The 27,070-nt window shown below is 41.4% G+C and overlaps 1 protein-coding gene across 1 annotated transcript; it reads left to right on the forward strand.

The window, feature by feature from the left end:
* Positions 1-171: 171 nt before the first annotated feature.
* Positions 172-26,770, forward strand: SRSF4 (serine and arginine rich splicing factor 4). Its single transcript, XM_038531347.1, has 6 exons — positions 172-420; positions 16,879-17,021; positions 17,924-18,036; positions 21,574-21,788; positions 24,958-25,047; positions 25,276-26,770. The coding sequence occupies exons 1-6, from the start codon at positions 314-316 to the stop codon at positions 26,102-26,104; spliced, it is 1,497 nt and encodes a 498-aa protein (XP_038387275.1). The 5' UTR covers positions 172-313; the 3' UTR covers positions 26,105-26,770.
* Positions 26,771-27,070: the final 300 nt, after the last annotated feature.

Genomic DNA, 27,070 nt, shown 5'->3' on the forward strand with positions numbered 1-27,070 from the left:
CCCCGCCCCCACGCCGGCGCGCCCCCGGTCCGGCCCCGCCCCCACCCCTGGCCGGGCGGGAAGCGAACGCGCGCTCCCTCCCGTTACCCTCCGCCTGCGGGGAGGGCGGGGAAGGCGGGAGGCGCGCGCTCGCGTGCTGCGTGCTCGCGTACGTCGCTGGGGTTCGGCTGCGTCCGTCCCGCCGCTCGCCCGTTGCCGCCGCCGCCGCCGCCGCCGCCGCCGCCGCCGCCGCCGCCGCGCTCTCGCTTCGCCGGCCGCCGCCTAAGGGGGGCTGGGGCCGGGCCAAGCCGCCGCCGCCGTCGCCGCTGCCGGGATGCCGCGGGTGTACATCGGCCGCCTGAGCTACCAGGCCCGGGAGCGCGATGTGGAGCGCTTCTTTAAGGGCTACGGGAAGATCCTGGAGGTGGATCTGAAGAACGGGTGAGGAGGGCAGGAGAGGGGCCTGCCGGGCGGGGCCGGGGCGCCGGCAGCGGTGGGGAGGGCGCGGGGCCTGCAGACGGACGCCTGCCGGCGCGGAGCTGCCGCCGGCCTGCTCCGGCTCCGCCATAGTCGCGGCGCCTCGGGGGCGCGGGTAGGCCGTGGCTCCCACTGCGCCTGCGCGGGCGGGGGTGGTGGAGGGATAATGGGAGCGACGGTGAGGCTCCGAGTGGGACGGGGCGAAGGAGCCCGCGAGTGGGGCCGGGGGCCGGGCGGGAGGGCGGGGGGCGGGGGGGCGCGGCTCCGGGCGCCGGGGCGCCTGCCTCCCGGGGCCCGGCTCGCCTCGGGTTAGGGACCGACCTTTCCCGCCCTCGGGGCTGCTGGGAATAAACAAACAGGATTTCCTGCTCCCTTTTCACCTCTTGCCCAGTCTGACGGATCAGACGGTCACCACGCATCTCCCGAGGACAGGAGCTCTGGAGGGAGGCCCTTTTTTTTTTTTCCTTTGACTTGCATGTGTCACACCTTTTTTTTTTTTTTTTTTTTTTTTTGGGGCGGGAGTCTCGGGTTTGAGTGAGTAAGTAGCCTGGTGACAGTTTCGAAAGTATCGTCTTGCCTGCCGTGCTGAAAGCCTCGACCGTGCCCCTCTACCAGAGTAATTTAAAGTCTTGATTCGTTATCTTTAAAACTCCGTACAGAGTTTTCCATGCTGTGGTTTCCGTTCTGCAACTTGCCAAAGAAAAAGAAAGAAAAGAAAACTTTTTTTTTATTTTTTTTTGTTTTTTTATTTTTATTCTATTTTATTTTATTTTTGCTTTGTTGTAGAATTTGTTAGAGAATCGTGACCACCCTGGCTAGTATCTGCGGCAACTAGGTAATGAGGCGGAGAGTCCTAGCTCGAAATTGTTAACTTCTGCCTCCCCGGCTTTGGTGCGTTACTTGTATCCCTGGATGTATTTTGGCAAAGCAGGGCCCGCAGGGGGCTACACGTTTCAGGGGAAAGCGAGGAGTCTGGCTTGGAGAAGGTACTCAACGGGGAAAACTATGAGAACCAGGCAGGAAACGTTAGGTAGGACTTCAAAGACTTGGATATAAATATTAAAAAATAGAGGGCAACATTTTAGGGGTACTATACCTTGAGTGTTAGAGGAACTCTTTGGCTTATTTGGGAAAGACGGAAAAAAAGAAAAGAAAGACATTTGCAACAGGTTTGCTATGGTACAGGTTACTCTCCATTGTAATAGTAGCAACCAACACTTGAGAAGTTCTGAAAAACCCCTAAGTAGCAGTTGCACATTTGAGACAAATTGATAGATTCCGTATACTCAACATTGTTGATCGGTTTAAAAGTCATTTTAAAGTGATTGTTAGGAAGAACCACTGTCTTACTAAGGAAGATGTCCTCCATAAAAGTGTTTATTACGGGGCACCCACCGGGCTGGCTCAGTAGGTGGAGCATGCAACTCTTGATACCCTGGTTTTAAGTTTGAGCCCACGTTGAGTGTAGAGGTTAGTTTAAAAAAATAATAATAAAATCTTTTTTTTTTTTTTTAAACCATTTACTGTGAATGCTAATTTAGAGTAAAAGGGTTAGGAAATTACTCATTTGGTACAATAGAGCTTTTAGTTCCTGAGGAATTTACTAGGTAAAGTTTTTGTTGTTGCTGTGATACATTATATGAAAGATGAAGTGAGAACTCCCAATTTTCTTCAGAGGACAACAAAGTTGACAGGATGACTAACTTTTGTGGGAAAAGTGTGGTTTTTGAAGCCAGGCAGGCTCAGGTCAAATCCTGTCTTCACCACTTACTATCTGTGGGCAGGTTAGTTCTAGGACTAACTTTTCTCATCTGCAGAAAAAGGAACATTATAGATAATTGTAAGGCGTTTGGCTCATAGCTGTAAATGGTAGCTGTAATCAAATGGTTTTGACTGTGATCATTAGGAGACAGCTTCAGTGTTTGATTAACATGAAGCTTACTTCCTGAGGTCTGTTTTCTAAAGTTACTCAAGTGATAGTGAGCAGGAAGTGATGTTGATGTTAATGGTAGAGTAGTTAATGGAACAATATGTTGATAACCCACCAACAAGATGCCTGCTACTGTGCTAAGTGGGTTGGAAAGAAAAAAACAATTCTGCTCTTGAGTAAATTGTTGACAGTGACAACATGTACACTTTGAGTCAAGAAATGCTTACTCTCACTTTTAACTCAAGTAAAACTTGGAATGATTTGTTTGAAGAGATTTGTTTGAAATGAGCTTTGAAGAATGAATTGAGTGGGGATTAAAGTGTCTGGGAATAATGTATGTCATAACCAGTGATGAGGAGGTGGTCCAAGAAGGAGTGCTTTTGAGAAATAATGAGCAATCAAGCTTGGATTGAGTCTTATGAAGGATTTAGAAATTGAATGACATAAGCCAGAAAATTCAACTGTAAGATTTTACACTGAGCAACCAAAATCATGGATAGGAATTCAAAGGCTCTGGAGGGAATAATTGAGCTATCTGGGAAATGGTGAGATACAAGATAGGACAGATCCTTGCAGAACCCTAAATTCCTGGGTCTCTTTGGGGGAACTATTTATTCTTAACAGTTCTGCTGCAAAACCATGATACGTGTAAAGTCTGTGATTGAAAGTGTAGGTTGAAATGAGGAATTGGGAAGTTATTTCAGAGATTCCACGTCAGATATGACAAACTGGCACACCTGGCAGAATTCAGGAATCACTGCAGAGGAAAGTGCTGAGCAAAGAACCAATATAGTATAGATGGCTTTCAAGCAAGAATTGACTGGACTAGATTGCAGAAGTGCAGAGGAGTCTGAAAGGAAAGAGTACATACAAAAGGAAAAGATGGCATAATTTAGCAACACGTGTAAGCTTATGGTGCTGGACACTAAGGATCGTAGGTCTCCTTGAGAAGCTTTTTTTTTTTTTTTTTAACATACTTGGGTTGTTATTAGTAATCGAAGCACTAAAGCAGATTTTGGATGGATAGAATTTCGATGAAGTGCTGAAGAGTTCAAAGTTGGAGAATTGAGATACATCAGTAGACCATAGATATGTTTGGGATTAATTAGATAGGCAAAATGTACTGGTATAACTGAGAGTTCACCAAATGAGGAAGCAGATGAGCTCTCATTTAGTGTCCAGGAGAGGATGTTATGGATCCTCTTGGCATTTTAAAAAGTTGTGTATGCAGTAGTTCATTGCCTGCCATTTTATTATTATAGGCAACTCTAATCTAGGTTACCTTAATTTTAAAGAATTCCTAAAAAGCTGTTCAGTTGGGACCACCACATGATGTAGATCTTGGACCATATAGACTGCTTCAGATCCTGCCACACTAACTCCAGCAAGAGCCACTATGAGATCAGAAGTCAAGGAAACAATAGCATTAGCTGTACCTGTCTATAGCCTTCCAACTCTGGTAACTTTTGCTGCCTTTGATTATTTGTGGATTTTGTGGGCTTTCTTTTTTACAAATAAATCACTTCATGTGAAGTGTAGAAGGTTTTTAATACAGTAGTTTCTCTTGCCACAAAATCTTGTGGTTACAGACCTAGATCTTTATATCTTACTTTTTCCATTATCTTAATTAATAGATTTAACTTATTACACCCTAAGCTTATTTTACTTGCCTAGTAGCTGGACAGCTAAACCTCCAAATTATTGAGGGTTTTTTGTTTTGTTTTAAGTTGGCTAACGGCATGAATTAAAACTCTCCAGAGAAACTTGGCTGTATTTTCACACCTGTGCTTCATATTACAGTGAAAATGTGAATAGCCGGAATTGTCAGGGGATGTCCTGGTTTGTTTAATTGGTTCACTACTTAAATATTAGCAGGAAGTGTTTGTTTTCACCCTCCTTGAAAATTCCTTCAAGTAGAAGGTACCTTAAATTTTTTTAATGTGTTAAGACTCGCTCAGTGAATCAAATCATTGTTTTTGTCCCTGATCAATAGAGAGCATTGTTAGATTTTAGATATTGAGATGAATCCCTTCCAACCCCAGACCCTACACGGGGATTTTCTCTGAGTCTTTGATGGGAGCTTGTCTTCTTTAGTTTCTTGTCTTTTCTTTTAAAAGATGCCATAACGGAAATATAATTAGTTTAGTGTTCCAGGTTATTGGTTTCTGATTATTGAACTATGGGAGATTATCTTCACCCACCAACAAATAGCAGATAAATGTTTTATCATTTTTATGAAAATGGTACAACTAATGAGTGCCAGGAATGACAAAAGGCAATTACTCTATTTAAGAAGACCTCACCACGTTTTGTCCACAGGCAGTTCTGCCCTCAAAGATAATGACACTTGAATCCTCGTTGTCCAAGGTTTTGATTTTATGATTATCTAAGATGAGATTAAAAGTGTTTTCTTTTTTTTTTAAGATTTTATTTATTTATTCATGAGAGAAAGAGAGAGGCAGAGACACAGAGGGAGAGGCAGGCTTCCTGCAGGGAGCCTCATGCAGACTCTATCCCAGACCTAGGATCAAGCCCTGAGCCGAAGGCAGACGCTCAACTGCTGAGCCACCCAGGCGTCCCTAAAACAGTTTTGTTTAAAGGAGCTCTTGAACGACTTTGTTTACACGTAGTTAAAATTAAAGACCCATTCTTAATTCCTATAATGTTCCAAAATAGCATGTATTTATTTCTGATTATAAAATTTTTACGTAGGTATTTTTTAAAAATTTAAAATACAGAGGACAGAAAAAAATCATCCAAATATGACACTGTCTGCCCTTTGAGACTCTTTTTTTCATGTATCCATGCACGTCTTATGCCTCCCCATCTTTTCTACAGACTTGGGGTCATACTGTATGTCTTGTTTTGTAAACCTTTTGTTTCTACCTATGAGCCTGATCCTTTACCTTTGTCAATAAGTATTCTACAACTTGATTCTTAATGGGTTCCCACCTATCAGTGTTATCTAATGTACATAATTAAAACCATGTTGTAAGACATTGGAGTTGTCTTTGGTTTTTTGCTAATTTATGCTTTTATAGCACTGTGGTAAATTTCCTTTAAAAAATCTTGGGGGTAGATTCTTCAGTGAACTTCTTGGAGTTAAAGTATATACACATCTTTAAGGCTTTTTCAACTTACTGGTTTCCATTACTCTCTAGGCAAAGGGTATATTTTCACCTGTAATGTTTAAGAGTTCCTGCTTTTCTGAACTCTCCAATAGCCTTCATCATAATTTTTTAATATTGTGATTTTTAAATTAGAATGTTTAAAATTGTGTATGAGGAAATTATCTTGCAGCCTTTAAGGCTCAGCCATTTAGCTTACCAAGCATAACAGATTCAGGAACTTTTTTATTTTAAAGAACTGTTTGATTAGAAAATAAATATTAAAATCCTTTTAAAATAAGGTCTTATGTGCAGTTGTATGTCCCACTTTCTCTACCTAATTTATCTTGTGTATTTTTGCTGTTACATAAAAATCTTACATCATTTTAACGGCTGCAGAAAAATCATTGTATGGCTGAATCATGATTTACCCAACCATTCCTCTTAGGTCATCTCTAAATTCTGTTTGTTAAAATAACGCTATGCTGGGTATCATATGCATAAAATTTTGTATTTTTATCATTCCTTAAGACAGATTCCGTGAAGTAAAATTCATGTGTCACAGCAGGAAAAGAACATTTTCAAGGCTCTCATTGCATATAATGCCAAATAATTTTCAGAAAAGCTGTGTACCAGTTACTCTTGTCCCAACAGTGTATGGCTCCTGTCACAACAGCCTCACCAGCATCGGGCATACATGTTGTTTAAAATCTTTGCTAATTTCACAGGTGCAAGTGGTCTCAAGTGTCTTAACCAAGAAATTTTTTTTTAAATGAGTAAGAAATAATGAGAAATAGGGCTACGGATTGAGTACCATTCTTTATTAGTAGTATAACCATGACAAATGTGACCAAGTTGGTTTTGTATTGCAGTCTCTTGAAGTTAGCCTACATCCAAAATTTATGTGTTACTTTTCTTCCTAAGACTTGGGTAATTTTTAAATTTCTGTCATTTTGAAAAATCAGTGCCAAGAGACAATACCGTACTGAAATTTTGACCAAATGTTGCTAGCGTAAATTCCCTGGCTTGAGACTTCCACTCCATGGTTCTGGTTTCCCAGTTTGTGATGAGAATAAACATTGTCTGTAATTATTCAGCCAAGTCATTTTAAACCCCTGTTCCTTAGTTTAATGTCTTTCTCCTCCCTTCCTCATTGAGGTATCATATGAATAAAAGGGTCATGTGAAGTATTTGTCCCTATTTAAAAGATAAGCATAGGATGTAGACTAGATAAAAATGTGGTTTGGGTTCCCAGTATTTCTGGATGCTTCCAGGTATTAAACAGAAAGTTGTACTTTGAGCTTCTCTAAGAAAGGTGCTCCTAGTATGTGAGTAGATGAATACAATTGGGGATGGTCTTTATAAATTTGTATGCTAACACTGAAATTTCAAAACTTGAAAAAAAAAGTATTAACAGCATGCACTTGTGTGGTTTCTTTTTCAACTGCGTACACCAAAGCACTTTACTACCAGGTGCTGTCTCTAGTTTGTACTGATGGGGAAACTAAGTCATGGGCTAATTAAGTACCTGGCTCAAGGTTACAGAGTGAGTTATTGACAGCTCTGGAAGCTGAAGCCCTTTCTTATTCCCATACCAGATACAGCATGAGCAGTGGCAGTCACAGCTTCTCTCGGGCTCTTTCATTCCAGATGGTTCAGTTCTGTTGTTCTGCCATTTGCCTCCAAGGATGAGAAGGTAGTTAGGTTCCACAGCCTGTTTGGTCTATTTAGTCTTTCTACAGTCTTCAACAAGCTAAAAAGTTACTGCCAACAATGAGGCAAAGTGGTTGTTTCTGTGATGTTGGCTCTAGACAGAAGAAAACTCTAGTGATACTCCTTCAGGGTACTCTTTGAAGACCTGTAAGATGGTGTCAGCTTTGTCACGGCTGACTGGGGTAGGATTTGTGCAAGCACATGCAGTTAAGTGATCTCTGTCCCGTTATTGCGAGGGGTGTCTGGTCTTGGAGTAACCTGAAAGCAAAGGATCAGGCTGTGCTCTGGACTTGCATGCCCATATGTTGAGGAAATGCCCTACATGACCTTTCCTGCGTGTTGAGATGAAAGTCTGGAGGTCTCGGAGCTGCAAATGATACCTGAAGACGCACCCAAAGGACACTTGTTATCCTTCCATCAAGTCCCTCAGCCACATCTTTAGGCCTGGATGCCAGAATGGGGGGCATTCATAAACAGACTTCCAAGACCTAGAAAAAGCGGGGAGACCAAAGGAGGGAGGTCTGAATCCGCCCTTCAGGAATGGAAAGGTGAGGAGGAGACTGAGGCATGGGAGTCAGGAACCACAGACCAGAAGCACTGACTTTGAGAAAAGTTATTTCATGTGGATGAAAAGAAGCTATTGATTCATTAATGTGAAAAGAATTTGAAAATGTTGTTAAAATACTAAATGAAATAAATGACTGATTTCAAGGGAAGGGCATCCCCCGAGAAATAGCATAGGAAGTGGAATCTTTAACCAAAAAGGAAAAGAAACTGACTGCAACCCAGGGACTGTGGAGTGGTTATGAGGGAGATGGGAACAGCCAAGATGGTCCCAGAGGTATAACTTCTAAGAGGCTTTAACACCTGTTACCCACTCATAGTGCCATTTTAGAGGTAAGTATGAACTGGTTTTGTTTGTGGCTTTTGTGTGGAATCAAGTAGTGCTGTCTGTTGAGTGTAAACCTTTATTTCATTTAGGTATGAGTAACAGATACAGTATTCCTATCTTATGTCTCAAGAGGTTTTTGGGGTTTTTTTTTTTTCTAAATTGGTAATATAATGTTCATCTCTTGAGAGGTTTTTTTTAATACATATATTTTTTAAATCTGTGATTGTCTTCATGAATTGTAGTGTGTTGTCAGGGAATAGTTGGCCCCTTTTCTTGTGGGATCTTTTCATAGCCTCTTAGTGTTGATAAATGTCAGAAAATTGAAAAGCACACAGGTGTGATTGTTTGCCTCTTACCCCCCATGAAGAAAGCAGCCATGTTGACTTTAAAATGTCAGTGAAATACATTTTGTTGTTACAGGGGGTTACGGTTAGAATGGTGATCCACAAACTTCAGGAGTATGCTGCTTTCTGAGAGTAGCCCCATTTTATAGGGTGGAAATATGGTGGCAGCCTAATGAAAGAGAAATGGCTTAGCAACCTTACGTTCATTTTGAAACAGTTTCAAGTTGGCAGATAGGCCGACAGAATAGTTATAAAGTAGACTAAATATGAACTTGATGCAGGTTCCTCTCTACCTCCTGTTCTGGAGGAGTTTTGTTTTTATTGCTTAGTATTTAGGATATTGATTGTTTCTATAATATTTTCTTCACCCCAGTATGTGAACATTCCTTTAGAGATGGGCTGGCATTCCTTTAATGATGTCACCTTTCTCTGTTTTCCTAGACTGGTGTGAAAATTTTTGATGAACTATAAAATGTGGTAATTTTGATAGGTTTGGTTCCACTAGTAGCTTAGAGAATAAGTGTTCACAACTTACTGGTCTCAGTACCTATCAGATGCAGAAATGGTATTTCTTACCATTTAGTATTTGTCATAAGATGCTAATATTCATATGGGCATTTCTCTTCTACAGCACATAATTTGATAAAACTGATTTTCTGTGCTTCTAGAGCTTGCATTTCTCAAACTGCTCTTTGGACCACATCTTTCTGTTAGTATTTGGGAGACAGTAGCTCATGATGATGAGTGTTGACTTTAGGCTAGGAAGGATTCCAGGTGTTGGTTAGCCTTGGCAAGTTCTTCCCTGCTCTGAGTCTTAGTGTCTTCATCTGTGAGCTAACAGTAAACCTCAGAGTTGTGAAAATTATTACAAAGGAGTTGGAAGAAGGAAAGGATTCTGGTGGGCTGGAGTAGTCATATTAATAGTTGTTTGGAATTAAAATTATGTCAGATCTTAGATGCCTATCATCTTCAAAGTACTTTCCTAGTTGCTGCTATAATCCTGGTATAGTTGGAAGTCTGTAAACCTTATAGTATTCTTTGATTTCTGGTCCATTTTTTTTCCATACCATTCATGCTTATATTTTTTGGTCCCAGTCACCATTCCTTATAAAACTAATCAAATGCATTCTTAAATATATAATTTTGTCAATATCCATTCACATCTACCACCTCTAGGCCTGACTCTCTGTCATCTCTATGCTGGTCTAATTTTTGCTGAGCCTTAAAACCAAAGACAGATTCCAGGGGTTGTTGTGGGACCTCCAGAATGGGGATTGCACAGAATAATCTTATTTTTCCTCTATTCTTCTAGTCTGTTATGTTCTGAACCCACACATGTTTTCGGAAGGACCAGATGGCTGACACTGGCTAATGGGAACCAAAAGACAAGAGTGAAAGTAACCTGGTTGTCACATACCCCAAGCTTAGAGGTGCCTCACCTTGCCCCAAGATCAATTTCTTTTTTTTCTCTGGAGACTTTACCCCACTTATCAAAAAACTTGAATATAACCTGGCTTATCTGAGGTTAGATTATCAAGTCAAGCAGCAGCATTTGTTAAATGAAAAGGGTTGTACTCAGGACTGTGGGAGAGAAGAAGCATCTGCCTTTACAAAGACAGTGTAACCTAGTCGTTTAGAGCTTGAGCCTGGAGTCAGATGGATCTAGGTTCAGATCCAGCCACACCACTTATGAGTTCCTTGACAATGAACAGTAGCTTAGTCTCTCCAAGCCTCAGCCTTCTTATTTGTGAAATTGAAATAATCTTAATAGTAGTACATTCTTCACATACAATATGAGGAATGAATGGAATATTATGGATAAATTATTTACCGTGTGCCAGGCACCACACTAAATATTAGTCTTTGTTATTAAAGATCACATAATCAAATGAGAGGATCAACACAAAGAAAAAAGAGCAAAGCCTTGAAAGGCCATAGAAACATTGTCATGTAAAACACAAAATGGAGTAGAAGTTCCAAAGCTAAAGAAGGTACTCAGATGATTAGTCAGGCGAGTGTGTGAGACTTCATAAGAGAGAATTCTCAAGTCTATGGAAGAAGATTGTTTTTGCTTCACCTTGTGTAATCAAGGCACTCGGGTTTGGAAAACAATTGAAACAGAGATATTTAGGAGTCATTATAGACCTCTGAGCAAAAGAATGATCTAGGAGCTGGCTTTCCTGCTACATGTAAAGAGACAAGTTTACTAAGTGAGAATAGCCATATCCTGGAATAAGTAAACCAATCAGACAGGAAGAAGAAGCCTCGGGGGGCCCAGCAGGTGAGAGAACTAGGGCCAGGCAACAGGCTGAACAGTCAGCCAGAGAGGAGTCGTCAGGGGTGATGCCGAGTGCTGGGAGATTAGTGGTCAGGGGCTCCAAGCAAGAGATATCATGAGGTAGGTTTTCTTCTTTGAAGGTGGGGAAAGATCAAGTGCAGACTGAGCTGTGGCCAGCGCTTACAGACCAGGAATCCACACTAGCTCTAATCAGAGAGCCCTTGGTGTGCGGGAACTGCCAGTTTGCCGACGTGAAAAGAGCCCCAGACTGGGTACTGGTGAGCCTTGAAGTCGCACCCCAGCTCTGCCACTCAGTGAGCACGGGTAAGTCATCCACCTTCTCCGGGCGGCCTTGATGGCCATCCCTCCTCTGAGGCTAAAGAAAGGGAGGCCAGAATGCCCAGAGCAGCCTCCTACCTGTCTCAGGATAGGAAAGGATCTCAGGAACCTACTTCATGTGGTAGGAACTCCCATTTGTGGGTCATAAACAACCCTCAGTGACGGAAAAGTCAAATTGCAACCATATTCAGTGACCCAGAGCAGTGAATGTGACACTGATTAATTCTGCTTTGAGGGCCTAACCACTGCTCCCCTGGAATGTTGCAAACCTCTGGAACTGGGGCAGTGACCGTTCTCATTTGCAGGCTTTTCTCTGAGCTGGCCTCACCTGAGCAGTAGAGAACAGTTGCAGAAGTGGTTTTCTGCAGTTTTCCAAGCACTTTATGCAGACAGCAGGGATTACTGCTGTTATTACTACCCTGTCAATGTGCCCTAACTTTTTTCACCTCATAGGACCATGTTGACCGAAGCGTAGGACCAACACTAAGTACTTTGAAAGAAAGCTGTTTGATTCCTGTTCACTGAATGCCATTTCTTTCAGGGTAGATTTAAGGGCTCTGCCGTTAAAGAACAGTGCTATTGACCCTAGTTTTAGGGTTCAAGCCACCCCATGGGTTAACTTCAACAGATCAAAATTTTTCCTTGGCTACAGCAACATCCCTAATCCTGACCAGCCATGGAGAGGTTCGGTTCTTACAAGGAAAATGAGTGAATGTGGGAATGACTCACCACATTGGGAAAACAAAACTCACATCCTGCTGATGGTTGGCTGAGGACTGTCATGTCCACATACAAAGAAAAGCATGTGGCACAGTTGTAGGACAAAGGTGAGCAGAGATCTACTGTGGAAAGGGGCAAATTTTTCTTATAGAGAGAACAACCAAGGCATGCCCCTCGGTAAGCAGTGTTGGTGGGTGATCGCAGGCACACGCATGGAGGCTTGCTTTCCCTTGCTCCTCATGTCCATTCCCCATTGGTTATCCAGTGTCGAGCACCCCCTTAGTCATGCCCTGTCCGGTTAGCTTGGTCAGCATACCTCCAGAGCAAGTCACGCTTATCAGTTTTTGGAAGGGACTTTTCTCCAGTCTCCCTCTTCAGTGACGATGTTTGGAAAACAGAAATGACCCTAAGTCGTTCCCAAAGAGGTGGGATAAGTGACACATCCTCTTCAGTAAATAGGACATGCAGAGTGGTATTTGGGACCATCGATGGAGATTATTAGGATCAGGGAAAGCCCATTCAGCAACAGTACAGGCCCAGATGATAATTCTTGGGTGAAAAAGTATGATTAACATTTCTAAAAATGGAAGTCTTAGAGTAGTTTCAAAACCATGTCATTCCAGTTCCAGCATTTCAGAGTTGTGACTGACAGCCTGAGCAGTACGGCAACTGTTGAATGAGGGACACCAGAGCACTGGCAGGGGTAGGAGCTTGGACTAAAGTCTAGAGCAGCCCGCATAATTCGTGTGGCTTTGTCTGTGGTGTCCAGATACCTGTCTGTACTTGGTAAGAATCACAGTCCCCACTTTTTTAAGGAGGAAATAACAGGCCCTCCCCTCCTGTTTTGTTTGTTTTTTGGCTAAATCTGTCAGGATAAAATGTTACCCAGAGGAAAAGAGTTAGGGGAAAGGCAGTAGCAGAGAAATGTTGAAGAAAGAAATTTTTCTTTTAATTGAAAAATTGTGTACATGGGGATCCCTGGGTGGCGCAGCGGTTTAGCGCCTGCCTTTGGCCCAGGGCGCGATCCTGGAGACCCAGGATCGAATTCCACATCGGGCTCCTGGTGCATGGAGCCTGCTTCTCCCTCTGCCTATGTCTCTGCCTCTCTCTCTCTCTCTCTCTCTGTGTGACTATCAGGAATAAATAAATAAAATCTTAAAAAAAAAAAAAGAATTATGTACACATAATAGGCCATGCTGTTTGTCCTTTGGCATAGGCATGGGACAGGGGCAAAAGACATGACATCTAGGAGTAAAAAAAGCAAGAAGAGGCAAATCGGGAGGTTTTTGTTTTATTTTTACCAAGCCCTGCTATTGAGGGAATTTTATATTTGTCTTAGATTCATTCTCCTGAATTCCTTCATCTTCTTTATTCTTATACTGGAATTACTGAAAGATGGTGGGTTTTAACAGTAGAAGAAGGGTGTCTGTAGCTAGAAAGAAATCTGTTGTGTTTGTGAAGCTTATTCACAGGTCACACCAGAGATGTGTATGCATATATACACACATGCCAATACATAGTGTGTATGCATACATGCATGTATTTTATATCCCTCCTTATTTTGACAAAGAGTTCAAAGGAGATTACTTTTCGGGATTTTAGTTTCATGTATTTACTGCAAAGCACGAAGGGATGTTAAGATCAATCTAGAAAGACCCTCTGATGTTAGTTACCAAGGAGAGCATTATTTTATTGAAGGCACTAAATTTCATTCAGAAACAGTTAACATTTAAAACTAAAATTGGGACCCATACAGTAGTTTTAAAAGGTACTTTAGATGATAAAAACTAAATTTATCCTGTCCATATGTCATGTGGTGTTCCTCTGATGCTACCATATTTAAATTCTCCCATTTCAACATTTACCTATCATATTTTTGATGTTAGGAAAAACTTTAAAGATATGTAGTATAGCTCCTTTATTTCATGGATAAACCAAGGCCTAGGAAAATAAGATGATTTAAATCTGCTTGTCATAGTTGCTTGATAGCATAACCAGGACTAGAACCCAGGCCAGGTCTTAACTGCTCCAGTCTTACTAGTTAGGAGTTTGCCTTCTGGAGTCGTACTACAGATTTTTAATGCCAGCTCTGCTGTTTTATCATGCAAGTTACTTAACACTGTGTTTCAGTTTCCTCATCTGTAAAATGGGGATAGTAGTTCCTGGCTCTTGGGTATTGTAAATATAACATTGTGTAGTATATAAAGATTACTTCATAAACATTAAGTAATACCTTATTGTTACTATGTAGTCTTCCTGCCTAATTTGGGGAACCCACTCACTGCCTTTTGAATAAAACAAAAGCATTGTTTAGTAAAGCAGATCTAAATAAACAGTAATGTGGTAGAAGCAACCACACTGATCTGGTCTTTACACTGCTCTCAGGACAGGAGTCCCTATCAGGTATGGTTTGTGATACAAGAGGATATTTGGTTTGATCTTCCAAACCCACCTACCATTGCCTGTGGTCAAGAGAGATGACAATCACGTGCCTGATTTGATCCTTGGACTGGACTTTAACATAAAAATTTCCCAAATAGGGGTCCTCAGCTTGCTCATTCAGTGGAGTATGCCACTCTTGATCTCAAGGTCATGATTTCGAGCCCCACATTGGGCATAGAGTTTACTAAAAAAAAATAATTAAAATACAGTTTCCCAAATAGAGCTTGTGGCTTTTCACAGAGTAGCCAATTTTTTTTTTCCTGTAAAGCAAATTTGATCTCAAGGTAGCTCTTTAGAAGTAAGTATTAAGGAAGGACTGACTGTAAGGGTTATTTTCCTCTCCGGGAAGAATTCTAGTCAGCCTCAGCTGTAAGAAAGCTTGGTCTGAGCATTAATTGTTTTGTTTTTAGATAATTGTGTCTCCATTTAACAGATTGTCATTACTTTCCTTCCAAGGTCAGAATGGATTCTGCATGTAAGCCTTGGAACAGAGTGAGCATACACAGGGTAATCTTTGAGTCGGGGAGAATGCATTACCACATAGATCTGACAGAAGCATCACCTATTAGTAACAGAAGCTGGGCTTACAATTTCAGACGATTGGCAGAGCTTAGGGTCTTGCATTCTCTGACCCTCAAATAGTTGTAAACCCTGATTATTTTGAAGAAAATCGTTGGGGTATATCTATGATTTGTTCAGTCTTTGGAAGTCAGTGTTGTCCTTCTGACAGCACGTTAGATGAGTCAGGGTCAGCAAATGGGGCCACACCAGCATGCCACTCTTAGAGGGGCATGGGGCCATTTCATCACACCCAGGGTGAATGTTTTCTCTCATTGCTCTTTACTTGACATCAGGCTCTTGCCCATATGATGCCAAGAGCAGTGATGCTGTGGGCAAAGCAGACCTATGACCAGTCTTGACAACTAAATTAAGGAAGGTACTTTTGGGGGCATGAGAGTATTTTATGATCTGTCAAGAAATAAACCTAAGAAAGTAGATTTGACTTTTTTTTTAATTTTGTCTCTGAAAATGATAGTATAGCTTTCCTGCTATCTCGCTCTGCTCAGGAAAGGAAAAAGCAGCTGCAGTATATTATCAATGATAGATTTTCAGTGACTGTAAAGCACTTTTTAACATAGTAAGTCAATGATTGGGAGAAGCTTCACTTGCTTTGTCAAATATGACATCGTGTTCAGAATCAGTCTTACTACCCTGCACAGCAGTTCAGCCTTCTGGAAGCATCAAACCATGTATTAGACTTTACAGCCCACAAATTAAGCCAGGTTGCTTCTGAATTGTGTTACTGCAGAACATTTCCAAAACATTTCCCATGACCAACCGGATGTGTCTGTGTTCCTTTTTTTTTTTTTTTTTTTCCTTTTTAAATGGAGTTAAGATTCATTGACTTGAAGTTTGAATGCCACTCATAGACATTTCAGCGTGAAGAACCCTCCAAAGTTGTCAGCCATACACTGTCACCTCTGGAGACTGGTTCGAAAGGACTCTTCAGTAAAGGGAAAATCCTGCAATTCCGAGTTCCTCTCACTTAACATGTTGCTGAGTGCACCATTACGTGCTAAGGAAACTGGAATCATTCCGATCAGACTGGATGAACTCCTGGCAGGCCTTGTAACATGCTGTTAGTTCCAGAATGTTAAGACACAGCAGAACACTGGTCAGTGTTTGCCTGTGTACACAGCTTAACTTTCCTTTGTGATCAGGTGTGATCATTAAGATGGTTTTGAAGTATAGGCAGTGGTCACAGAGCTAGACTGCACAGCTGTGTTGTCAGACCATTTGTTTAACCTTACTTACAAATACCTTACACATTTTGCTGTTTAGTTTTATAAGTTGTGTTCTTTAACAGGTGTTAATAGGAATTGGAGGGAGATGCTTTCTTTTGGGTATGTGTTAAACCAGCAGACCTCTTTGTTGGAATATTCCTAGCAATACTGTGTAGAGAAGCTTGCAAAGTCACATACAAATATTAGAGAATTCCAGCCTACCTAAAACTTTCAGGAAATGAATTTGCAAAACCACGAGGAAGTGAACAGATCTGATTTTTTTTCCACTGATAATTTCTAGAACAGTTAATTCAGTTGTGATTCATTTGTTTAGGTAGAAGTTTTTTTTTTTTTTTTCCTTTCACTGAGATTTGAGGTACTGTGAGTTTTTTACTTGGTATGTTATTCCAGACATGACTTAACAGTTAAGACACGGTACCTAGATATAAGTCTAGTTGTTCTCTAAGCTCTAATTTTGGGCTAAAGCTAAAAAAAAAGATGAGTTTTTATGTGATTTGAGAGGGCAAATACTCAGTGTTACAGAGTTACATATTTTGATCCTTCATACCAAGTATCCCTCTGAAGGTGTCTGCAGTTGCCACCAGCTACTTGAGGAACAAAAGAAATGGTCTCCGTGTATTTAGCCAGCCACCTACTAGAAATACGTTCTACCTTGAGAAGTCTCCCTATCCTCTTGCAGTGCCTGTTGGCACAAAGCAAAGTGGTTTCAGCCAAAGGGAAGAGAAAGCCAATCCTTAGTTTGCAAAACCCACCTAACCTTTGCTAAGCATGACCCTCATTGCTTTCTCTTTAATGGTAGTGAAACTGGATGTCAAAATGGTGCCAACCAGGATTTTGTTTGCTCTCTTCTAGATATGGGTTTGTGGAGTTTGATGATCTGCGTGATGCAGATGATGCTGTTTATGAACTAAATGGCAAAGACCTTTGTGGTGAGCGAGTAATTGTTGAGCATGCCCGCGGCCCACGTCGAGATGGCAGTTACGGTTCTGGACGCAGTAAGCATTTAAAAGGGCATTTGTATCAATGACATACATGCCTTTGTTGTTAAATGTTAATTTTTTTAAGTAATTAATTAATATTATACTGAAATGTATTGCTATTTAAGCTATTTGTTTTATAAATTATGTATCTTTTTAAATGTAAAATTGCAAATAAACATCTTTGATACTGTTTAATTTTAATTTAATTAATGACATAAAGTTCTTGTTTTAATACTTTATAAATATGTTTAATGATGTGTGTTTGTGTTGTTGTTTTTTTTTCTCTGTAATGCAATTGTTTAACATAGATTTAACAAAGACCTCAATGTTTTAATTAAAAGAATCCTTTGAGGCTAAGATGACTGCCTGTTCCATTTGCTGACCTTGGGTTACCTTTCCATGCGTGGCTCTTTGAACCATTGTGGCCCTTGGCTGACCAAAACAGGAAGCCATGTGACGACCGCAACCTTTCCCCATTAGACCTGGGTGGTGAGGATCCCAAGGGTTAGACACAGATGAGATTAAACTGAAATAGGTGCCTGAAAATCTTTTTTTCGTATAAAATATTCACAAAAACTTTAATCACTGTGAGTAACACCAGTAACTGATTTAGTAATTTGGTTACTTATTTCTAAATTGTTAAATTGTTAATAGTTTTAATTTATGCATGTTAATTTTAAATATAATATTAATGAATATATATATACTTACCACTTCGTAAATTAAATTAAATTTCATGTTTAGTTGATTGCTTTTTTAAAAAAGAAATCTAGTTTAGAATTAAGGGGCGGGGCTAGAACTAAAATATCTGTGCTGTGTGGGGTGGGGGTAAGTGGTAAACTTAAGGGGAGTATGTGCTGTGTCACTTTTTCCTTTTCCTCCACTGAAGTAATGTTATCTATTTGAACCTTCCAAAGGTGGATATGGTTATAGAAGAAGTGGCCGAGATAAATATGGCCCTCCTACCCGCACAGAATACAGACTTATTGTGGAGAACTTGTCAAGTCGGTGCAGCTGGCAAGACCTAAAGGTTTGGGCCTCCTTAACCTTGTGGGATAAGGTCAGGCAGTTGTTGACCTTGGGAAGGAGGTAATTCTATGTAGGCCCAGGCAAACACAGAATGTAATGGTATTCTATGTTTGAAAACTTTCCCAATGTGTGGAAATTCTCTTAAAGGTTCCAGGGGCTCCTGGCAGGCTCAGTTGGTCGAGCCTGCAACTCTTGACCTCAGGGTTATAGATTCAAGCCCTATGTTGGGTGCAGAGATTGCTTAAAAATAGTCTTTTTTAAAAGTAAAAAAAAAAAAAAAAAATTTTTTTTTAGAGTTTCTATAGGAATACAAAAGATATCAGAATCTCACTGTTACTATACATTAGGGGACCATCACTGTAAAGACAATGTATGTTAAATGAAATTTTCTTCTGTGCAGAGGGTATTGTAGTTTCTCACCAACAAAAGAAAAGGCTGCAACCACCAATTGCAGGTGGTTTGTGTCAGCTGTAGTATGTAGGTTTGTGTCAGCTTCCAGTGTAGCTCTTCTTTGGTAAAAAGGACTATATAAAATCATGTTCTTTGATAAGGTGTTTTGGGGTTTTTTTCCATGGAATGTTCAAAGGTCAAAGATTGAGGTCTACTAGCTGTGTTGACCATCTAGTGCACTGATCCCAGCCTGTTTTTTGACAACAGTGTTCTTAAGTTCAGGGAAGAAAGACTTGAGTAGTATCTTAACCTGGATGGTAGAAGGACAGTCACCCTTTTCCCCCTCTCACTTCTCACTTTTAGTCCATCATTAAACAGGTCCTCTCTAGCAAAACGAGTGAGTATGTTTAGGTTCGGCATAAAGTAGTTAGGAATCTTACATTCATGTAATTTTTAACTAGGCAAAGCAATATCATATCCTTTTCTCCCCTTTTTAAATTTGTCCCCAACAGTCTTCAGATAACAAAGATGAGATCCAGAAAAGGTTCACACACACAAAGGTCTTAGCACAAGAACCAGGACTAGGACCTAAGCTGGTGTTTCTTCCAGCAAGTTGTGCTGGTTGGCAGCAGTGGAGGAGGCCCTCATGGAATGTCTACTGGCAGGCCTGTGCTCACTGGAGAAGTGGCTCCAGTGTTTCTGAGAGTTAAAAGTTGAATGGTTGGGGTAGAAACTGGGAAAGGCTTTCAGACTTTTGGTTAAAATGGAGCTTAGCCAGTGTCTTCAGTTGGTTTTGTACTTCTGTACCTTTGGTAGTTTCACTCTTTGGGAAAGAGAGTAATAGAGCAGATTTCCTTGTAAGTCAAAGCAGACCTGAGAACAGGGTTCTGGAGCCCACCTATCTGGAATGAATCCCAGGTCTGCCACCTAGCAGTTATTTTACTTGAGCAAGTTACTTTCCTCTTGTGCCTCATATTTTTCAACTAAAATAATGGGATCCATATTCATTTTTACTCAAAGTTATTGTGAGAATTGAATGCAATTCAATATTAAAAACCCAAGAACAATTCCTAGCACAATTAATCCTAGCTGTTAATTGAGGAAATGCAAAAATAAATTTAAAGGCTATTGTTTTTAAAATGTATAAAATTGCATCCAATGATGATGTTGTCGAGATGAAATTTAAACAGTAGTGTACCTCCAGAGGCATTGAGAATTGGTACTTTGACCTGTCGTGTGGAGTTGATAGTATTATTTCAGGTTCTGAATTCCAGCTCCTTGAAGTCAGTATAATCTCCTTTTCTGTTCTGCAAAATGAAGGAAATAATTGTATCTATCTCATGTTAGGACTTCAATTAAATCATGCCTGTCCATACAATAAACATTTAATAGTTAGCTCCTGTTATTAGTAATTTGGAAATAGAAAACAAAAGTAGTGACATTCTTCAAACCCTTTTACTAGAGTTAACTTATATCTCAACCTGTCCAAGACAGTGTCTCGGTCTTGGCATAACTTAATAGCATCCTTGTTCCACCTCAGAGGTGTCCAAATTCAGGTGATAAATGATATAGACGCCCTGTTTTTTACCCAGAACCTCACTCCAAATAATTCAGTTGAAGGGATTTTCCGCAAAGATGTCCCTTGCTGGATTATGAGTAACAGCAAGAGACTATTTAATCTGAAATTCCCAACAATTGAGACATCCTCAGAAATAGTATTGGGCACACTAGTTATGAAGGTGTATGTTAAGACATGTAAACATTTTATGATGCAGTGAGCAAAGAAGGTATTGAATGGCATGTGTTCAGTGTTTATAACTTTGTAAAATACAGAGAAGAAACCAATAACAAAAATAAATTCTGGTTCAATATTTATACATTCCACAAATGTTTATTAAGTATATACCACACACAAAGAAATATGGGAAAATTAGCCATAAAGCCTTAAGTTTTAAATTTACCTTAATTTCATGGTGTTTTCGAACACTAATCTGAGCTCATCTTATTTATACATCACTGTTAAGATTTACTTATTTACTTGAGAGAGAGAGTGAGCAGGGCAACAGGCAGAAGGAGAGGGAGAGAGAATTTCAGGCAACCTCCCAGCTGAATGTGGAGCCTGACATTAGGGCTCGATATCACAACCCTGAGATCATGACCTGAGGTGAAATCAAGAGTCCAGCACTTAACCAACTGAACCACCCAGGCACTCCCACTTTTTTTTTTTTTTTTTTTTTTTTTTAGTTTTTTTATTTTTTGGTTTGGTTTTTTATTTATTAATCTACATCCCAGATGGGACTCAAACTCACAACCCCAAAATCAAGAGTCAGTGCTCTTCCAATGGAGCCAGCCAAGTGCCTCTCATATGTCACTTTAGTGTTTATCTAGCAGTTAATTGTATTCTCTCACTGGATTATATTAACTCCTCAAAGAGAATGAGCATAGAGGCTTACAGTGTGAAGGGACATGCGTAGTCATGGAACCTTTGAAGCCAGAACTTCACAGTACTGTTTTGTTGCCATTCTCTTTGTTTTGAAGAAATGATATAGCAGTAATTTTATTTTATTTTCTTAAGTTTTATTTAAGTAATCTCTGCACCCAACGTGGGGCTCAAACTCACACCCTGAGATCAAGAGTCACATGCTCCACCAAATGAGCCAGCCAGATGCCCCTACTAGCAATTTTAAATAAAACTCAGGTGCTAATCTTGTAGTCCCTTTATGGATTTTTTTATATATGTTATCCTTAGATATTTGTCAATATTTATACATGTTTTCAAACAAGGATTTATAATGAACTGTAAAAGATCTCTAACTTTTACTTTTATTCATGTGGTAACATGAGTGTCTAAAACTGCTGTAAACAAAAAAACTTGCCACTGTAAAATTTAGAAGATGATAGTTAAAATTTTTCATATTCATAACTATTTAAGGGAATAGCGTCTCTACTACTCACCTGATGCTTTAAAAAATAAACCTTAGTAAGTGGGTGGTATGTAGATGGAAATATTTTAAAGAGTAAATTTCATCCTGAAGAAAACTAATTTTTCTTCCCAAAGGAAAGGGAAAACTTTCATCATGATAATTGCATTACATTCTAACAAAATGTATCCTAATCTGTTGAGTGATTTTTTTTTTTTTTTTTTAAGGATTATATGCGTCAGGCGGGAGAAGTGACCTATGCAGATGCTCACAAGGGACGCAAAAATGAAGGGGTGATTGAATTTGTGTCTTATTCTGATATGAAAAGAGCTTTGGAAAAGTTAGATGGAACCGAAGTCAATGGCAGAAAAATCAGATTAGTTGAAGACAAGCCCGGTTCTCGCCGACGCCGGTCCTATTCCAGGAGCCGGAGCCACTCAAGGTACTGCTAGTGTCTGTGTGTCAGTGTTTGCTGTAAATTCATTTTTGAGTGCATAGCTGGATAATCCATTTCCATTTTCCTCTTGAATTCTTAGTACATGGTCTGTCTGGTTCAGTAACTCCGAACTTTGAGCTGAACATTTATTTGTAAAACTCTTGAATTCTTATATCATGAGTACAAATTGAAGTTTTTTTCTCTGAGAGAGATATGTGACCTCTTTTCACTTTCTTTCTTTGGTACCCCAGCTATTACTCTTATTGGAGACAAACAGGACCACTAGTCCCTTGGCTACTTTCCCAAACACTCCACTACTTAAGAGTGGAGACTTTCTTATTCAGCAGCTGCTCTGCACTAGGCCAGACACTTGTGAATGAGATAAATACTGTCTGTGCCCTCATGAAACAGCCTCATGGAGAAAATGGGCATTGAGCAAATAATGACCGTTGTGATAAGTGTATGTCAAAGGAAATATACATAGCACTAGTGTGGAGAACTGGCAGAGGCTTCTCTAAGGACATGTCCTAGGCACTGAGCTCTAAAGGAGGAGTTGGAGGTGGCTGGCAGAGAGGGGATAAGTGCCCTTCCAGCTGAGCGTGGCAGGAGGAGAGTGGCTTGAGATGAGACAGAGAAGGTCCAGATTCTGCTGAGCCACGGGCCAGAGCAAGGATTTAAGAGCAGTGGAAAGTCAGTAGAGATTTCTAAGGTTTCAGGTTTGGCTTTGTTTTTTAATTTTTTAAGGAAAATGTCAAATACATAAAGTATTTTGGAGGACATAGTTTAATGACCCCAAATCCCTTAGGCCTGTCACCCATCCAGCTGTCTTGTTATTTTGCGAGTCTTGTCTCCCCACCCCTCCCACTGCCTCATTTTAAGGCAAGTCTGAGCATCCTGTCATTTTACCTGTAATTCTTTCAGTGTGTGCCTCTTATTAAAATCCAAAATCATGATGCCATATTACAGCTAGCAAATTTGTGTTCACATTTCCGCAGTTGTCTCATGTATTTTTGCAGTTGATTTGTTCATATTAGGATCCCAAGTAGGTCTGCACATTGCCATTAGATGGCGTGTCTCTTGATTTTTTTTTTTAATCACTGGTACATCCTCCTTTGTCCTCTTTTTGTTTTCCATGCATTTAGTTGAAGAAACAGTTGTCTGCTGTGAAGATTCTCTCATAGTGGAGATTTTTCTGATTGCCTCTTGTGATATTTATCATGTTCCTTTATAGTACCTTCCATATAAACTCATAGTTAGATCTTGAGGCACTTATAGTAAGACCAATGCTTTAGCAGGTGTACTTCATAAGTAGTACTGTATACTTCCTATTGCATCACTCATGTGGTGTCTGGATGTCCCACTGCAAATGATGGGGGTGAGCATGCATCAGTGTATCCGGGATTGTGAACCTAAGCCAGTCCACCTGATAGTCTTAGCGTCTGTTGATTCTCACTCCCTACGACCATCCAGTCATTGCTGCCAAGTGATGACTTTCTAACTTCCTCATTCTTTTTGCCTTTAAAGGCTGCAATTCTATCAATGATGATTTCCACTTGTTGCTCTCAAATTTTTATAGGAAATGCAAAATAAAAGTTTGACACCTTTATCTACCAACTTTTAGAACTTTAAATGTGCCATAGGGTTCCCCCCAAGGCAATGATGAAAATGGTCGTTTAGTATTATTATCATTTTGAATGAATTCACAGATGTTTATGTGTATTTAACATTACATGCACTGCGGTCTGAATTTTTTATGCTCAGATTGTTCTTTCTTTGGTCCTTGAGAGCCCTTAAAGTTATCTCCTGAGTCTTCGGTATCTTGGTTTGGTTTTGTTTTCATATGAATATGCTTCACTAAATATTTTCTCAAATTTTTTATTTCAGTCATTTTCGAACATAAAAGTTGAAAGAATGGTTCATGAACACCTGTAGACCCTTCTTCTAGCTTCAGTTGTTAGCATTTTGCCACCTTCTGTCCCTGTCTCTGTGTATACTTATGCACACACCCTGTACATTTACTTTGCTGTAGCATTTTAAGGGAAGTCGAAGACTTCATGCTTCACCCTGAATACTTGAGCATCTGTCTCTGGATAAGGATGACCACACTTAGGTTTTCTTACCTAAGAATCTCAATAGTGATTCCATAAAGTCATCTGTTCAGGCCATTTTCAGATTTCTCCAGTGATTCCATGGAGGTCTTTCATTTTTTCCTGACCAGGATCCATGCCAGCCTTGCATTGCAAGAGGTCTCTTTGGTCTGAAGCAGCCCCATTTTCCTTTCCCCCTCCAACAACATTGACTTTTTTTCTTTTTTTTCTTTTTTTAGTAGTATCCCACATTTGAATTTATCTGTTCTCTCTTGGCATCGTTGAACTTGTGCTTTATTCCCCTGCTTCCCTAAAACTGAAAGTTAGGTCTAGATTGAGATACAGGTTAAATGTTTTCAGTGAAAGTCCTCTCATAGGTGGTGGCGCCTGGCTGTCTTAGAGCATTTCACCCTCTCTGCCCTGATGAGATGTTCTAGGCCCATCTTGTGCATTCCCTGCCCTACTCTTGGACTCAGTTGTTTCCTCAGGAGCCCTGGTTACTGTGGTAGGAAATAAGTAGAGTTCACAGTCTCGGCCTTTTAAAGATTTTTTTTTTAAAGCTTGGGTGTGTTTATAAAACAGCTCTCTGGTCACAGTGAATCAGTAGGTAAGGAGCAAAAAGTGTTCACAAGGCTAGTAAGGAGTCTGTGAAGAACCAAAAGAGATGGTGGTGGCTTGGTCAGGGGCAGCAGCAGAGATGGGGAACTGGCGATAAAGAGGCAGGCTCATCAGATATAAGAAGAAATGGGGAGAGAAAAGAGTCTAGAGTGGCTAAGGTTTCTGGTATGGGGAACTGGGTAAATAACAGTAGCAGAAGTAGTAGGTGGAAAGAAGGAAGGAACCCAGCACAAAGAGTGGGTCTGGGCGGGGGGAAGTGGGTTCAGATTGGAGGGGCTGAGTTACAGGGAAGCCCTACCGGTAGCACATTGCAGGTCCTGGAACCTTGGACCTAGAACACCAGAGAGGACTCTCTTTCAACTTGGAGCCTGGACACAGCCAGTGCCAGACGGATTTTTCAGTTGAAAAATCTCTTACTATTCATCTAGCCTTTTTGTCAGCAAGTATTAAACAGTCCTGTCTCTCCTTAGGTCTCGTTCCCGGAGCAGACATTCTCGGAAGAGCAGAAGCCGAAGTGGCAGCAGCAAAAGCAGCCATTCTAAGAGCAGATCTCGGTCCAGGTGGGTCTGCCTTGGTGTAAGGACAGAAGGTCCGCAGAGCATACCTGTACCGTGTCCTGCTTTGGTTTTAATCATGTTACCAGTCTTCCCTCATCCCAGGTTTTTTGGATTGGGATCAGGGTGTCGAAAGCCGTCTGGGGCCAGTACCAGCCACGTATTTCCCTCCAGTCTTCTGGCCTCTTCTGTGGTGCGAGGCCGTGCATGACCCCAGTGCCCATGTCTCCTCAGGTCAGGCTCCCACTCCCGGAGCAAGAGCCGCAGCCGCAGCCAGAGCCGCAGCCGCAGCAAGAAGGAGAAGAGCCGCAGCCCCAGCAAGGATGACAAGAGCCGCAGCCGCAGCCGCAGCGCCGACAAGCGCCGCAGCAAGAGCAAGGACCAAGCTGAAGAGAAGATCCAGAATAGCGACAACACTGGCAAATCCAAGAGCCGGAGTCCTAGTCGGCATAAAAGCAAGAGCAAAAGTCGAAGCAGGAGTCAGGAGAGGCGAGTGGAGGAGAAGCGAGCGAGCGTGAGCAGGAGCAGAAGCAAGGAAAAGAGCCGGAGCCAGGAGAAGGGTCCGCACAAGAGCCGCAGCCGCAGCCGTAGCAAAGGAGGCAGCCGCAGTCGCAGCCGCAGCAAAGACAAGCGGAAGGGAAGGAAGAGAAGCAGGGAAGAGAGCCGTAGCCGCAGCCGCAGTCGCAGCCGCAGCAAGAGTGAGAGGAGCAGAAAGCGGGGCGGCAAACGAGACAGCAAGTCGGGCAGCAGCAAGAAAAAGAAGAAGGAGGACGCCGAGCGCTCGCAGTCCAGGTCACGGTCCCGCTCCGCCTCCAAGGAGCGTGAGCATGCCAAGGCCGAGCCCAGCCAGAGGGAAGGCCGAGGGGAGAGTGCGGATGCCGGTACCCATCAGGAGACCCGGTCCAGGTCAAGGTCCAATTCCAAATCCAAACCCAACCCTCCGTCAGAATCACGCTCCAGATCAAAGTCTGCTTCAAAAACCCGGTCTCGGTCCAAGTCCAGATCCAGGTCTGCCTCCAGATCGCCGTCTCGGTCTAGATCCAGGTCCCACTCGAGGTCCTAACTGGCTACAACCACAGCTGGAACTCCCCGAGAAGTCTTTTGTACATGTTTGGTAGCCGTAGCACAAGTGATCCAAGTAGAACATATGTCACTGCTGTACATTTTTAACTCCCCTAATGGTGTGTCTACAATTGTTAAATCTAAGTGCTTCCTCTCCGTAAAGCCTCCTGGCGCCAGGCCTTCCTGCTCGACTGAAAACAATCTTCTCTTTGAAAACCCCCTCTACTCCTGGCCCACAGTAGAATATCCAAACCGCCGCGGCCCTCCGCCTGGCCTTTCCTACAGGGAGCTCAGTACCTGGACGGCTTTCAGGCTGGAATGCTGACATAGGTAGGTACGGTGAGTTCAGCCATGTTTGCCCTCGAATTGATGCCCTTTGATGTTTGCCATTTAGTGAAAGTGCGAAGTCTTAAGTTTCCTACCACTTTGGTTTCATACTTTTGGACTTAACAAAGTTGTGAATAGCACAGTCGAGGAAAATTGATACCTGCAGTAACCCATAGGAAATAAACTGTAGAGTTCCATATTCTGGTATTGTGATTATATTGTTTTATATTAAAAAAGAAAAGAAAAGAATTTTTTTTAATTTTATTTTTCCCCGTCTTGCAAAGTATAGTGACCCCTGTTTCCATTAAATTTGAATAAAGACTATTTTTGCTTGACAAAATTTCACGGTGTTTGAATCCAAGTTGCATCTCCTGATCTAGATACTCCTTTTCTGAGCATAAAAAGTTCAGCATGTCGTGTTCCTGGAGGTCACCCAGGAGTGGGGAGGGAGCCAGCCTTTATTCCTAAAGGATTTTTCCCACCCAACAGAATAAAGGCAGATTTCTTAGGAATTTACAGTCCTTCCTCTCCAGAAGCTTCTGGCCTAAGCTGATGAGAAATGAATCATTTGTGGAATTCAGAGCATCACCAGATGAGTTCTTTATGAACTCATGAACTTATGGACAGAGAGCTCTTTTCT

This window comes from Canis lupus, chromosome 2 (assembly GCF_011100685.1).
Source record: "Canis lupus familiaris isolate Mischka breed German Shepherd chromosome 2, alternate assembly UU_Cfam_GSD_1.0, whole genome shotgun sequence".
NCBI lineage: Eukaryota > Metazoa > Chordata > Mammalia > Carnivora > Canidae > Canis > Canis lupus.

Excerpts from the sequence above, each read along its gene's own strand:
- SRSF4 (XM_038531347.1), top strand. The coding sequence starts at position 314 with ATGCCGCGGGTGTACATCGGCCGCCTGAGCTACCAGGCCCGGGAGCGC. Across the intron at positions 21,789-24,957 it reads AGGAGCCGGAGCCACTCAAG|GTCTCGTTCCCGGAGCAGAC; the intron begins GTACTGCTAGTG and ends GTCTCTCCTTAG. Across the intron at positions 25,048-25,275 it reads AAGAGCAGATCTCGGTCCAG|GTCAGGCTCCCACTCCCGGA; the intron begins GTGGGTCTGCCT and ends ATGTCTCCTCAG.